The sequence below is a fragment of the Hevea brasiliensis genome, chromosome 3 (genome assembly GCF_030052815.1).
Source record: "Hevea brasiliensis isolate MT/VB/25A 57/8 chromosome 3, ASM3005281v1, whole genome shotgun sequence".
In the NCBI taxonomy this organism is placed as follows: domain Eukaryota; kingdom Viridiplantae; phylum Streptophyta; class Magnoliopsida; order Malpighiales; family Euphorbiaceae; genus Hevea; species Hevea brasiliensis.
The window spans coordinates 24,155,817-24,171,721 of NC_079495.1; the positions used below are offsets into that span (position 1 = coordinate 24,155,817).

General features: G+C 37.0%; 1 protein-coding gene across 1 annotated transcript; it reads left to right on the top strand.

Moving 5' to 3' along the window:
• Positions 1-11,975: 11,975 nt before the first annotated feature.
• On the top strand, positions 11,976-12,569 carry LOC131178344 (uncharacterized). Its single transcript, XM_058143302.1, has one exon. The coding sequence runs from the start codon at positions 11,976-11,978 to the stop codon at positions 12,567-12,569; it is 594 nt and encodes a 197-aa protein (XP_057999285.1).
• The last annotated feature ends 3,336 nt before the right edge of the window (positions 12,570-15,905 follow it).

A 15,905-nucleotide genomic window follows, 5' to 3' on the forward strand; every position in this document is an offset into this window, starting at 1 on the left:
TAATTTAATTCTCAATTCCGAAATTTTCTTTTCTCTGATTTTATTTGACAGTTAGGTCAGGAGTCAGCTCTCGGGGTCAATTGACCAAATTGCCCCTCGTCGGTTCATCCCGGTTTGCAAAAAATTCCATATTTCTTTCGGCTCCCTGACCTAATTATTTGACTGGCTTAACAATTCTTTTTCGTGATTTTCTCTTTTCCACTGTGTTCATAAGGGTCCTAAGGACCGCATCGTCACTTTTTACGGTTCAAAATTTGAGTTTAAAACGACTTCGCAGTCGTTTCCGAGGAGGTCACCCATCGCTATGACTCTCGGCTCGTTTAACTTTTTATGTTCTGTTTTTCTTATTTATACTTAACTAATTGAACATTACTAATTATTTGTGTTTATGGTTTCTCTAGTTGTCTTAAGTATGGTTCTAATCCTCTTAATTGTCCGGACCGACACCGGTCACCGGAACAGTGAAATATACCAGGCTATACAAATAGGGGTGTTACAATAAGTATGTAAATGGTATCAAACTCAAGCTACCTATATACCAGATAACCGTGTTATCTCAGGCTAAAAGATTATATGCACGATTATGATATAGATGATAATGTGTTAACAAGAGTAAACTCCATGTACATATCATCATAATGTCACTGGTTTAGCCTACTTATCTTATAAGTGCTTACTATATTTATTATATGGCATGAGACTCACCATTCCATCTTATTAATATCTTATACTAATCCACAGAAACAAACAGATGTGATAGTCTATATGGATAAATCATACCTAATGAGGTATCCTTGATTATAAATCATAATTTATAATACTTGTACTAGATTATTTCGTCACTCATATTCTTAACCTCTTAAGAATGGAACATCCAACAAACTATTAAAGGATATTTTAAATTAAATTTAAACAATTTAAATTAAAAGAAAAGATATATGCCATTAAAAAGGAATTAATATTTATAAGATACAAATTACAAGTTATGCTCTAGGGCATACTACTAACACATCATATGTTGAAGCTCTTCGTAAAAAGAAACAAGCAGATGAAACACACTCATATTATAGGATGGAATAGCCTAAACAACTGATTTGATTAAAAATTCTTTCCCTTCCTTAGAAAGAAATTTGTTTTTCCAACTCTATAATTTTTGCCAAATCTTTTCTTTGAGAAAAGAGAAAATTTTTCTCTTATTCCTCCCAATCAAAGAAGGCAACCCTAAGTAATGTCCATGATCCAATGAAGAATGGACACCCAACAAGCCTGAAAGCCATAACTTCATATCAGTAAGAATGTTAGAACTATTTAAAAACTCTCGATTTTTGAAATTTAATAGCCTATCCTAAACCTTGCTCATAATAATTTAAAATCCACTTGATTTTTTCACACTCAGAATCCTTGCTGGCCTTAAAGAAGAAAAAATGTCATTTACAAAAAGAAAATGAGAAATACTAGGGCCACACCTACTTATCTTGCAACCATGGATCTCACTAGAAATTTTAGCTTTTACGAAGCAGACCCAAGAAGCCCTCAGCATAGATGATGAAAAAATAAGATGACAAAGGGTCCCCCTGATGCAACCCCCTATGAGGTTTTATAGGCCCAACCTTAAAATCATCGAAAGCCACAAAGTATTTGACTGAAGAAACACAAAGCATAATAAGGTCCACACATTTTCTTATTAAAACTCATCTTTAACATCATCAATTCAAGGAAACCTCAATCAACCCTATTATAGGCTTTGCTAATATCAATCTTTAGAGCCACCTCTCCTTTACCAGTTTTCCTTTTCATATGGTGTATTATTTCGAATGCCACCAGCACATTATCAGTAATTAATCTTCTAAGAACAAAAATTGATTGTGACTGTGAGATAATATCAAGAAGAAATCTATTTAACATATTGGCTAACACTTTAACAAAAATCTTGTACACAACATTGTGCAAGGAAATAGGTAAGAGATCTTTAAGAGACATAGGGGCCTCTTTTTTGGGAATAAGGATAATAGTCATATCATTAAGATGTTAGGGAAATTCCACATTGCAGAACCAAGATTGACAGTTTCTAATAATATCATCATCAATCACATGCCAAAATTTCTGAAAAAAAGCTAGATTAAAACCATCAGGGCTTGGCGCTTTATCTGGATGCATATGGAAGATAGCTTCTTTAACCTCATCAGCAAATAAAAGATAGAGTAAACTGGCATTATTAGTGTCCAAAAGATGAGGCAAAATAAGATCCATCACCTCATCATAACTACCTTCTGATGAGCTAAATAGATTTTCAAAATAATTCAAAATCAAATTCCCTATGCCTTTTTAATCCTCATACCAATTTCCAAAATCATGTTGAAGACAAACCACCCAATTATTACACTTGCGAGAGGAAGCTTTAGCATGAAAAAAAATAGGTACTATGGTCTCCATGTTGAAGCCAAAAAGTTTTTGAGGGCTGCTTCAAAAAAGATTCCTCCTGAGCCAGAGTAAAATTAAGATCATTTCTGAGAGAAGTCAGCATAGAGCTTGAATTTGCCAAATTGCTAAACCTAACATGCTCCATCTCCTTCTTAATGGAATTAATCTTTTTCTTAAAATTTCCATTTAGATCACACCCCCCAACAAAGATAGGTCCCTACTGCATAAGTGAAGCTTTTAAAGAAGATATAGAGAAAAATTTGCATTCCAACTTTCTTCTACCACCTTATAATTATCAGATTGAAGAATCCAAGAGTTCTCAAACTAGAATCTCCTTTTCTTAGCCACCTTACACTGAGAGTGAAGCTCTAACAACAAAGGAGAATGATCAGAAACAAAAGAAATAAGATTGAACAATTTAGCATCAGGAAATAAATCAATAAAACTCTGAGGAACAAAGGCTCTATCCAATCTTTCCTGAATCCAACGAATAGTGTCCCTACCCTTTTCCCATGTAAATTGATAACCATGCATGGGTAAGTCAATATAATGACATAATTACACATCATCTCTAAAGCCATTAATAAGGTTAATAGGATGAGCACGTCAACCTACTTCTCATCTTAGAAAAGCAAATCATTAAAATCTTACATAAAAGCCAAGGTAAATTAAAAATAGTGGATAAATGTTTAAGCAAACCCTAGGAATCTACCCTTTTGCTTCTTTCAGGGAAACCATAGAAATCAGCAAATATCCATATACCAACATTACTAGCAGTAATAGAGGCATTGATAAATGTAGGCACCACATTTTGGGCCAATCTCTAGTCACGACGTGCATTTCAGTCGATCTCCCTCGTAGGCATTTTATCCGATGTCAACCATTTACTTGACCTCAAGTTATTTTCTTCGAATCCCTAATAACTTGTTTCTAGATGAATAGTAAATTCAGAGTCTATCCGATCTCATGAACAAATTAGGTATTTTTCGATCCCTATGTTTACTCGACCTGTTGAACCACCGGAATTTTCATTGTGTTTTCCAATCCCCTAGCCCCAAACGTTAGGTAATTCCAAGTAGTTTCAGGATTAGGTCTCACTCGCATTATTCAAATTAATATCTTATCCGATCTGTAAGTGATCCTGAACCTAGCAAAATTAGACCGAGACCTGGTCTCAAATCATTTATTTTCAAAAGTTTTCTTATCTCATCTTTGCACTTAATGTTTACCGACCTCTTTAAGCGGTCATGCTCAATAACCGATCTTAAACTTTCTGTTTGGACTTATCCAATTAATTAGGAATTGAGTTAACGCTCATTCGTTCTTAGTTTGGTATTTTTCCAATCTCATCATGAATCGATCACTAAAGAAATTCATTCCAAAGAAAATTATACAAAAGTTATTCAGTAGGAGGGTCTTCCCTAACCTGCTCTTCAGTTACATTTTCGATCTCAACATTCTCTCTCTCCTCTCTCTCAGGCTCTTGCTCGCTCTCATCTTCAGCTGTCGGGATGAGCTTCTCCATCCAGGAGAAGTCTTCTTTAGGATAGAGCTTCACTAGTTCAGCCAAAAGATCGCTATGGGTGTTCACATAGGCACCAGCCTCTCTCGCCAGGGCTTCTTCCTCCTTCGCTTTGATCTCTTTAGTAAATTGAGCGAGATCAGCAGATTGGCAGGCCCGAGCGTCTTCTTCAAGTTCCTGCTCCAGTTCGGCTATCCTTTCTTCATAAGATTTTGCCCGATCTTCTATCTTAGCAATGTGATCAATGGCAGTTGAAAGTTGGGCTTTGGCGGCTGCTGCGTCCTGAACCGCTTTCATAATCTCCCATCTTAAGAGATGAGCCTTTTCTCTGATCATATACTGGTTTGTAATAGCCCTCAAACCCAAGCTCATCGTCCGAGTCAGGAGATCGACAATGCTATCCTGAGCCATCCTATTTCGATCTTTTTGAAAATAGATAGTAGCACCTAGGACCTTAGCTAGATCAGGGTTGCTCCAAACTAAGCGATTCCTTTCCAGAGATTGAAGGAGGACCTGAGCTCCTCGGGAGAGTGTCCTAATGGCTGGTCCAGAAGAACCCCCCTTCTGCACTTGAAGAAACCGGAGGAGGCAGAGGTTCAACCTATCGAGGTGGAGAAAGAATGACTTCTACCTCTGAGGTTGGCTACTCTAAGGGTCGGAATGGAGATCTCGGTACTTCTACCAAGTCCTGCCTCGGCGTCTAGGCAGCAGCAGCTTCTTTCATCTCTCGTACTTTTTGGGAGAGCTCCCTCTTTTGCTTACAGCTTTCCTTTGTAGTCTCACCTCCCGCCATACCTACACAAAGAACAAGTTAGTGAGTTCACTAAGGTAAAGAGACTAAGGGTCTAGATTATACCAATCTCGGGGCCAAGGTTAGAGAGTTATAGCTCATAGTCCTTACGGGTGATCACTCGTATCATCCACCATTTTAGTTCAGCCATAACCACATCCAAACATGAATACTTATAAGTGGTCACCTGATCCTTCAACTCCTTCACCATGGCGTCCTCGTCTTTATTTAGGGCGATCTTCTTCGGTACTTTAGGAACTAAATACTACCAGCTATGTGGAATGCCCTCAAAACCATTTGGATCCTTACTCCTTAGTATGAAAATTTGATCTTTCTAGTACATCAGCAAGGAGGGGAAATCAGTGAAGAGCCCACAGTTTAGCTTGGCTTGGAAAAACCAATATTCGTTATCTTTTCATCGAGTGAGCCGATGTAATTCAGCAAAAACCTTCACTGTGGGCTCAAGCTTTTTAGCTTGGCATAAACCTCTGAAGGACACCAGGGTCCACCAGGAGTTCGGATGCACTTGGGCTACACAGACATGGTGAAACTTCAGAACAACTTTATAGAATTCATCTAGGGGAAATCGAAGCCCGGTATTTAATTGCTCTTCATACACCATGATCATGTCAGTTTTGTCAAAGAAATGATCAGCCCGAAGATCGCCATGGCATCTGATAAGTTTAAAAGAGTCAATCGAGAGGTTGTACTCTTAGCTAATAGACTAGAGATTGGCCTCCCCGAGGATCGATGGCAACTCGTCCATAGGCAAGTTCTCTTTCCTTAAAGTCGACGCTTGTTTTAACCTAGTCGTTTGACCATGGACTTGGATAATAACTGTGGAAGGTTCAGGTCGCTCACTTGGCCTGACCACATCACCTTTGTCTGCCGTCCATAAAATGTGAACAGAGGGAGGGCTTATAGCTCTTTGACCATCGGTACCTCTCATTCTCAAAGATAAAGATAAAAATTGACCGAAAAGATGAAAGTTCTTACCAGATTGTAAATCGGTGTCAAAAAACTTTAGAAAACGAGAGAGAACTTCATAGTTACTCAGGGAATCTGAAAATCGCGTAAGTGGGCAAATGGCCACTACTCCTTCTGATTTATACCTGCCCGAGCACTAAATACTCATGAAGCTCTAAGTGACACATTAGTTGGCGAAATCTGACTGTTTCGATGACTCATCAAAAGAAAATTCCAGAAACATGGCAAGGAGATCGGATAGTTAAAGGTCGGTTATGAGGGATCAACCATAGCAAGTAGTTTTGAATCAAAGAGAACGGTCGATGAGTATGATTTGGGAGATCAGATCAGACACAGCTATAAGAGATCGAGAAAAATAATGCAATAATAAAATAAAGTAAACAATCAATTTTGAATTAATAAAACTTCATTTCCAAAAGGTCAGATTACATCATTTGAGCGATCTCTCAAGATCAACAATTACAAATTTCCCTTCACTACATTCTACCTATCTTGCTCCTATGGTTCAGATCACTCCCGATTCCAAGATGCCGTTCAAGAGATACGTGGAGATTGGGAGGGTAGCTCTCATCAACTATGGCAAAGACTACGGGAAGCTCGGTATTTTTATTGATGTCATCGACTAGAACCGAGCTATGATTGGGACCCCTGATATGGTTTGGAGCCAAATGAACTTCAAGAGGTGGTCACCAATATCAAGATTAAAATTAGTGGTCCCCTTGTCAGAGATCGGTCTGCAGGTCATACCTGTAAATCGATCCAAGATCGGCACGGTAGTCAATTTTGACCTTGATTGGTCAATTAGTTTGGTTCCCTCACTGTCATCAGACGACGCCCTCATAAGTCTTTGATCACCGAAATTGTCCATTTCCAAGCGATGGGCAAGGAAAACATTCGAAAAAATATCAAAGTGGTTGCTATGAGGAGAATTCTCACTGGAAAAGTCAAGAGTAGAAAAGTAAAACATTAGAAATTCACTGGAGAAGGGAGAATGTGAGTGTGTGAAGGATAAAATTCCTTTGCATATATATAGGACCTTGGCATTTATTGCGTGCAGAACTCAAAATGGTTCATCGGTAATCAAAGAATTAATTACTTTAAGAGGTGAGGAAGGGATCGAAAATTAAGATCAGAAAGGAAAGAAATCAGATGCAGAAAGAGTCGAATTGAAAGATTGGAATAAAAGGTCTTGGGTCTACCAACCATAAAAGAGATCGGCTAAACTAAGAAATGACCTATAGAGATCAGAAGACTTAGAGAATCAAAATCACTTTCAATCATGACCCTCAAATTTATAAGATTAACTCCTCACCGTCGGATCTCTAATTGTTAAAGCAGTCCAATACATCTCAATTTACACCATTGATCACACTTTTAAGGATAGATTTGAGACCTTCATATCAAAAGTGAATAACTGATTCGGCACCTTTTGCTCCCAGCCCTTGGATCCATTCTGTAAGGTAGAATTCCTGATCGTTGGATTCAAGAATGAAAGGACAGAGATTCTGAATCAAATCCTGACCCTCAATCTTGATTCTCTTTTATTCTAAGACATCGGATCATGTCCTTTTAAATCCTAGCCCTCTATCTCTTCCTCCTGAAATCCTGACCCTCTATTTTGAGTACCCATTCCCTATAAATACTTGCATACAATACTATAGTGAGTAGAGCGATTATCGTCAGGAAACCTTTGCATTTTGATATAGTTTTATTGCCCTTCATTCGTAAGCTCTTGAAATTCCTAGAGACTTTAGAAATAATTTTTCTAAAGGATCGTTTCACTAAAGCTACAGGTCTTGCAATTCATACCCTTAGTATTCATGCACCATCTTGGAAGCCTAATCGCAGTTCAGCGTTATGGCCTCATTGTCATCTCCTTCGGTAGCTCAAAGTCACTCCATCATCTCAGCTATAGCAGATCCAGAATTAGTAGAGCATCGGTATTGATTCATCCATTGTTTCAGCTCTCTACAGGTAAGTGTTTAACTTGTCCATCTCTAAATATCGCTGGTTTGTGTTCATGACGTGAGTATTCTTAAGGTGTCTTATCACACTGAGTTTTCAGAATAGGGATGTATAAAGTTTGACTTGTGTCATAAATATTATCTTTGGCCTCCTATCATTTGCAAGTCTTATAATTATCATTATTTTCAATTCTTTTTTATTTCGTATGAATGAAAGTTTGGGTCGCTAATGCTCCGTAACTACCGTAAGGAGTATGGATAAAGGTGACGACTTAGAAATTTTTGACCCGAATAAATAAATAAGGAACGGACCCTGAACCTAGAATCTCTATTTTAGAAGTGGTTTTATAAATTTTTAAATTTTTATTTTTACAAATGGTTTCCTATAATTTTCCTTAAAATTAAAGTGGCAACTCCTTACTTTTTCCACTTCGGTGAGAATCGTCCGGCGACCGTAAAACCCTTGCAACAGCTTGGCGACTTTGCTAGAGAAACAACCAAAATAGCCCTGGTTTAGAAGTCCAAAAAGCAAATTTAGTCCTGTGCTCTTATAAATTAAAATCGATAATTATGGGGGTTAACTTATGAAATCAAAAGTCTTAATATTTTTATTATCACTATGGTTAACTTATGAAATCAAAAGTCTTAATATTTTGATTATCACTATTCTTTCTAACCGTTTTGTTTGTTTTGATTATTTGATTTATTGCAGTAATCCTCATCTAAATTCTCCTGAATAAGGAAAAGGTAAATGTGTCCGTTCACACACTGATCACTTACACAATGTCCTCACACACTTTAGCCCTATACACAGGCTTTCTTACCCTTTAGGAAGTAGGACGAAGTCATTTAGCGGTACCCGTGGGTTTTACCCTGTTAGTATCCGTGAAGACTTTTGCTCATATTGAAACTTGTTTTCATTTATTATGATGCCCATGGATTTTTCCCGCTAGTGTCATAATGATGAAATGAGGATCTACTGTTTACAGTAGAGACAATTTGGGACCTATGGCTTTAGAAAATTAGGCCTCGAGCTAAATTGTCACATTAGTCGAAACCTATAGTAAGCCATCCTTAAGGGTAGAATCATCCAATTAGATAGTACATACCCGGTGTTACAGCTCCCCTATTTTAGGGCAAAAAGGACGTACTTGCTTTCACCTTACTCTGTTTATATCTTTAGACTTTTCTTTAATAATATGAAGATAATTTTGAATCATATTGTCAGGATAGTCTAAACACCTTCCTACTTTGATAGGTGTATAGATATTGTCACACTAGCAATATAATTCAAAATTACCTTAATCTATTTTGCTGACTTATTTTCTTTATAGGTATTATAAATTGGTGTCTGTAGAGGGTAAGAAAAACTTTAAAATGGCATCTTTAAGTCAGTCAGCCAAAGAGGTTTCAAAATAGAAACAGAATGCTCAATAAAGATCCAGATCAATCCATGACTCGGAATCTTTACAGACTGATGAAGTAGAAGAAGAAACCAGTCCATTGCCCCCATTTGATCCTAGTAAAATTGAGATCATAATAGCCAGTCTTGATGATTTATTAAACAATTGGAAATCATTAACCAATCATGCCCAAGCGCAGTTCAAGGAAAAGTATGGGAAGATTGCCTTTTTGACACAGGTCAGAGCACAAACTCCTGCACTAAAGGCCATGTTATCTACTTGGAATCTCAGTTATAGAGTATTCTCTTTTAACGATGTTGATACGACACCCATGATAAAGGAGTATTAAGCACTGCTGGAAATCCCTTATGTAGCCCAGAATCACATTTATCTCCATCTTGATCATAGACAGACATGGAAATGGTTCACGCACATAATAGGGGTCCCGGCAGAAGAAGCAAAAGTAAAAGAAACCATTAAGGGAAACTCACATGGGTGGCCTTAGACTTACATTAAGAAACATTTGGATCAGCATATTCAGGGTAAGAAATGGGATAAGGCATTGTCAACACTAGCTCTGGGAATTTATGGACCGGTCTTGTTCCCCGGACCTTTGGGAATTGTAACTCATAACATCATGAAATTGTTTTAGGTAGTAGAGAAGCAGAATGTCAATCCAATACCTGCGGTCCTCACTGAAACCTTTTTGACTCTGACATATTGTCGGTAACAGGGTAGAGGAGTCATTAAATGTTACTTCCAGTTGTTGTATCTTTGGATCCTCAGCCATATCTATCCACTGGAAACTAAGGGTTTAACCTGGTACTCCAATCAGCCTATTATTGAAAATATGGCGAAGTTAGCAATAAGTCAAAAGAATGAACAACAATGGTAAGAGCAAATTCTAAGCTTTAATAGTCATAGTTATTACTAGAGGAAGTTGTGGACTACAGGCTAACCCATCTTGATCAGTACAGGAGATCATCATTTTGTACCTTTGGTAGGGCTAACAGGATGCACAAGTTACATCCTAGCTATTGTAATGAGTCAATTCGTCTTGACTCAATTCATTCCCAATATTGAAGGGTTCCATCGAACTCATTTTTATCATGAACCTAGTAGAGAAGATGAACTGAAAGCCTTATGCAAATCTTAGGAAAAGGTAATCTTGATGGAATGGTCACCTAAAGGGCCAAGTACAACAGAAGAGTATCTCCTATGGAGAAACAGGAGGGGCAAGGAGTACCAAGTCTCCAAACTGATAGGATCCGAAGGTAGCATGTCTCACCAAGAAGTCCGCTCAGAAGAAGTTAATACCGGATTGGTTAGTCCTCTCCAGAGTTCAACCACCGAGAACCAGCAACTGAAGGATAAAACAGTTAGAAGATCAATAGCAAATCCTGAAAAAGGAGATAAAAAGACATAAAGAGGGAATGACAGTAGGGGAGGTAGAGTATGAGGAACAAAAAATCTAGTGGGAAAAAGAGAAAGCCTTGCTCCAAAGCACGGTAAAAGAGGCAGGGATACAAAATGGCAAGTTACGAGAAAAATTGGAATATCATGAGATACTAGTGGAAGAATACAAACAAAAGAACAAAAGAAGGAAGCTTGAGCTTAAGGATCAGGCACAACTAATCAACGATATCTCGAAGGAATGTGCCAAGGAAAGAAAGGAAAAGGACAGACAAGCCACCCTCTATTAAGAACTGCGAGTAAATGTTGACCAATTAGAAAAGATGATAGCACAAGGAAAACAAGAGCTGCTACCAGAATCCGAATATGCTTTGAAGACGTTTAATCCTGCAAAACAAGAAGCAAGATTATATGAGTACTTCAAAAGATGTCATTGTATTTTAAGGAACCTTCCTGAGCCTAGGCAATAGCATAATACTAGGTATGCTTTACAAATAATAGAATCGTGTTTTAAGACCTTAAAATTTATGAATGAATAGTGTAACTCCCATGTGATTTATCCTCGTTAGAGCTATGTGAAAAGATGTATGGGCCATATGAATAAGTATCATAGCCACGCATACGCCCCGTAATTCACAGTTGGACTATCGAATGATGCCATTATAAATATTAACATGATTCACTCTTAGCGAACACCATTTTGGTAATTGCTTACTGCAGTATCCTTTAATCAGTCAGGACGTTAGTCACGATAAAATTATTTTAAGAAATAAAACTGATAATATGTTTTCTCAATAGAAAACCAATATTGCTCCTAATAAAGCAAATCTGATTGAGCAACCAATTGTACCAAGAAGAGTTTACTTAACAAGATCTCGAATGAAGAGGATAATGAAAGAGCAATAACAAGTATAGAACTTGCAGGGACAAGTTTTAGAATTAAGGGAACAGAACACAGAGTTAATAAAAATGATGAGAGAAATGTCTCAAAGTAAAGAAACCACCCGACCGGCACTAGAACCAAATCTACCAGTAATTCTCCCACTTACAACAACAATTGATTCTCATGCCCAAAAGCTTTATGATCAAGCCTCAACTTCTTTCACCTTCCAAACTCCCATCCTTAACCCAACAATCACCTTTAATCCAACATTCTCAAGCAGTGAATTAACTATCTCCTGCCATAAAGCTGTCCCAAATGCAGAATTTCATCCTTCAGCACCAATCCCTTTAGTTTATCTTCCAACAAGGGGAATAGCTTATGTAGCAAGGGGAGAAAATAGAGAGAAAGAGAATGAGAAATTATAATGCAGTTTTTGCAAATTAAAGCAAGGAGTGAGCCAGAATACTGCTTTATGATTGAAGAAGAAATAGACAGCAAACCCTAGTATCATGATATCCAGGTGTACATCAAAAATAAGGAATATCCTCCTGGGGAAAGCAAAAACGAAAGAAGAATGATCAGAAGGTTAGCGATGGGATTCTTCCCCAATGGAGAAATCTTGTACAAGAGAAGCTCCAATGGTGAGTTATTAAGATGCATGAATGCAAAAGAAGCAAGGAGAATTATTTTTGAAACCCATGAAGAGAACTACACTACTCATAGCAATGGGTGTATGATGGCAAAGCAAATCTTAAAGTGGGGTTACTTATGGACCACTTTAGAAAAAGACTGTATTGGGTACTTTCGAAAATGTCACAAAAGCCAAATTTATGCTGATAAGATAAATGTCTTGCCTCATCAGCTCTATAATCTTATCTCACCATGGCCTTTTGCAATGTGGGGTATCAACATAATCGGTCCAATTAATCCAAAAGCATCCAATGGACATAGGTTTATTTTGGTGGCCATCGATTACTTTACTAAATGGGTTGAAGCTACCTCATATGCTCACATCACTCAAAACACATTTCTGAAGTTCCTTAAGAATAATAATATCTGTCGGTATGGTCTTCCCGGTGAGATTGTCACTGACAATGCCACGAATTTAAATGGTCCAAAGATTCAGAAGTTGTGTGATCAGTACAACATACGACTCTCAATTCATCACCATAACGACCCTAGATGAATGGAGCTGTAGAAGCTACCAATAAAAATCTCAAGAGAATAATTGGGAAAATGACTATCACTTATAAAGAGTAGCATGATATGCTTCCTTTTGCTCTTCGTGCCTATCATACCATGGTAAGGATGTCGACTGGGGCAACTCCATATTCGCTGGTCTATGGGATGGAAGCTATTTTTCCAATAGAGGTGGAAATTCCTTCCTTAAGGATTTTAAAAGAGGCAAAATTAGATGAGACAGAATGGGTTCAATCAAGGTTAGATCAGCTGAATTTGATAGATGAGAAAAGACTAACAGTAGTATGCCACAGGCAATTGTACTAAAAAAGAATGGCTAGAGCATTTGATAAGAACGTACACCCGCGAATTCCAATCAGGAGATCTAGTTTTAAAGAAGATCCTCCCAACTCAAAGCGATTCCTAGAGCAAGTGGTCACCAACTTATGAAGGGCCTTATGTGCTTAAAAAGGCATTTTCTGGCGGTGCACTGATCTTGACTCACATGGATGGGAAAGAATTACCAAGGTCGGTAAATGCAGATGCTGTAAAAAGATATTATGCATAAAAAAAAAAGTGAGAGTAAAAACCCGAAAGGGTACTCCTAGCAAAACGAGGAAAAGAAGGCGAAAACCCAAGAGGACATTTTTTGCAAAATGAGTGAAGGGTGAAAACCCAGAAGGGCACCCCGAAAAAGAGAGAAAAAAAAACTAAGAATGAAAACCCGAAAGGGCACTTCTAGTCGGAGACAGTAGAGAAATAAGGAAGGTCTCGAGATCAAAGGACAATAAATTACACAAAATGCTTTTCAGAAGGTCACTTGGGACGCTGGCGATTGAGGGACTTCAAAGTTAACTGGGGGCATTTGTGAGATTTATCCTTGTACACTTTTTCCCAAAAATTGTACCTTTATTCTTTTGTTCATAAAATCATAGTATTATTATCTTCTCAGGCCATGAATAAATTTGTGCATATCTCGTCTACCTTGGTTTATGCGCTATTAATTTATTGAAAGCTTTCTTATAAGATGAGAATTTAAACACAGGTAATTTCATACACTTTATTTTAAGATTTGTAGAAGGGTAAACGATTATCAGGAAACTGGTACATCTAAGAGCGAAAACCCGAAAGGGTGCTCCTAACAAAATATGTGAAAAGAGGTGAAAACCCGTAAGGGCACTTTCTGCAAAATGAGCAAAGGGTGAAAATCCAGAAAGACGCCCTGAAAAAGAGAGTTAAAAAAAAAAAAAAAACCTATGAGTGAAAACCCGAAAGGGCACTTCTAATCGGAAATGGTGAAGAAGTAAGGAGGGAGCTCAAAGGGCACTAGGAGAAAATCATGGGCCAAGCCTTGAGACTCGTTCTAACCTTTTCCATTAATCATTCATCTTCGGGACCTCGTTAAGTAAACTTTGCTTGGATGAACACCTTGCATCAGATTTGCTTTGTGAGCATTCAAGATACATACATAAAATTTTAGTTTTCAGCATTTAATTTCCAGTTATCAACCTCTGGATTTAAGATCCAAGTTGATTTTAATTTTCAGTTATCAACCTCTGGATTCAAGATCCAAGTCAATTTTAATTTTTAGTTATCAACCTCTGGATTCAAGATCTAAGTTGATTTTAATTTTTAGCATTTTAAATTCATGTCATCAACCTCTGGATTCAAGATCTAAGTTAATTTTAATTTTTAGCATTTTAAATTCTTGTTATCAACCTCTGGATTCAATATCCAAGTTGATTTTAATTTCCAGCTATCAACCTTTGGATTCAAGATCCAAGTGGATTTTAATTTCCAGCAATTTAAATTCTTGTTATCAACCTCTGGATTCAAGATCTAAATTGATTTTAAATTTCCAGTTATCAACCTCTGGATTTAAGATCCAAGTTGATTTTTAATTTTCAGTTATCAACCTCTAGATTCAAGATCCAAGTTGATTTTAAATTTCCTGCCATCAACCTCTGGATTCAAGATCCAAGTTGATTTTAAATTTCCAGTTATCAACCTCTGGATTCAAGATTCAAGTTGATTTTTAATTTTTAGCATTTAATTTCCAGTTATCAAGATCCAAGTTGATTTTTAATTTTCAATTATCAACCTCTGGATTCAAGATCCAAGTTGATTTTAATTTCCAGCATTTAATTTCTAGTTATCAACCTCTAGATTCAAGATCTAAGTTGATTTTAATTTTCAGCATTTTAATTCATGTCATCAACCTCTCAATTCAAGATCCAAGTTGATTTTAAATTTTCAATTATTATCCTCTGGATATTCAAGACCCAAGTTGATTTTAATTTTCAGCATTTAATTTCCAGTTATCAATATCTGGATTCAAGATCCAAGTTGATTTTAAATTTCTAGCTATCAACCTCTGGATTCAAGATCCAAGTTGATTTTAATTTCCAGTTATCAATCTTTGGATTCAAGATCTAAGTTGATTTTAATTTTCAGCATTTTAAATTCATATCATCAACCTCTGGATTCAAGATCCAAGATGATTTTAATTTTTAGTATTTTAAATTCTTTTTATCAACCTCTGGATTCAAGATCCAAGTTGATTTTAATTTCTAGTTATCAACTGTAACACCCTCCCTGTTTCGTACATTCTACTGTTCCAGTGATCGGTGTCGGTCCGGATAGCTAGAATGTCTGGAAAAATATTTAAACTAAAGTGAGGAACTATAATTAACTCAAATATTAATAAGAAAAAATTTAGGAAAAATTTTAGAAATAAAATACAACCAAGTGAAATGAGCCGGTGCCCTAGCGATGGGTAACCTAGTGAGAAGTTGCGGTTCTCGCAACTAGGAGCCCTAGACCCGGGGGAAAAATTATAAAATAATTTTTGGAACTCCAGAGAAGGGTCACTGAGGTTCCTATAGCATTAGAATTCCAAGAAAATATTTAGAAAAAATTTTCAATCGGTACAGACAATTTTGGCCCGTTAAGCCAAACGGAGGGCATTTTGGTCATTTCGCCTTCAGAGGTGATTTTTGGCTGACTTGTCCAGTTAAGTAAATAATTATTATGACATAAAATGTGAATAAATATCACTAAAAATTGAATTGAAAATGAGTAGAAAAGAAAAGAAAAAAAATGAATTAAATGGGAATTTATAACATCACATGATGTCATTAGTGTGCCTTCACCCACTCAAGTGTTGACACATGGCATAAATGTGTTTAAAAGAGACAAATGGGCTGAAAATTGAGAGAAAAAAAATCAGATTTCTATTTCTTCTTCTTCCTTGCCGTGAACCATTCTTCCCTAACCTCCATGGACAAGCTTTTTCAAGCTTAATTTTCCCTAGCTTCCACACCCTAAAAGCCCTAGTTGTCTT

What these genes read in the sequence shown, in the direction of transcription:
- LOC131178344 (XM_058143302.1), top strand. Translation starts at nt 11,976, where the DNA reads ATGGGATTCTTCCCCAATGGAGAAATCTTGTACAAGAGAAGCTCCAAT.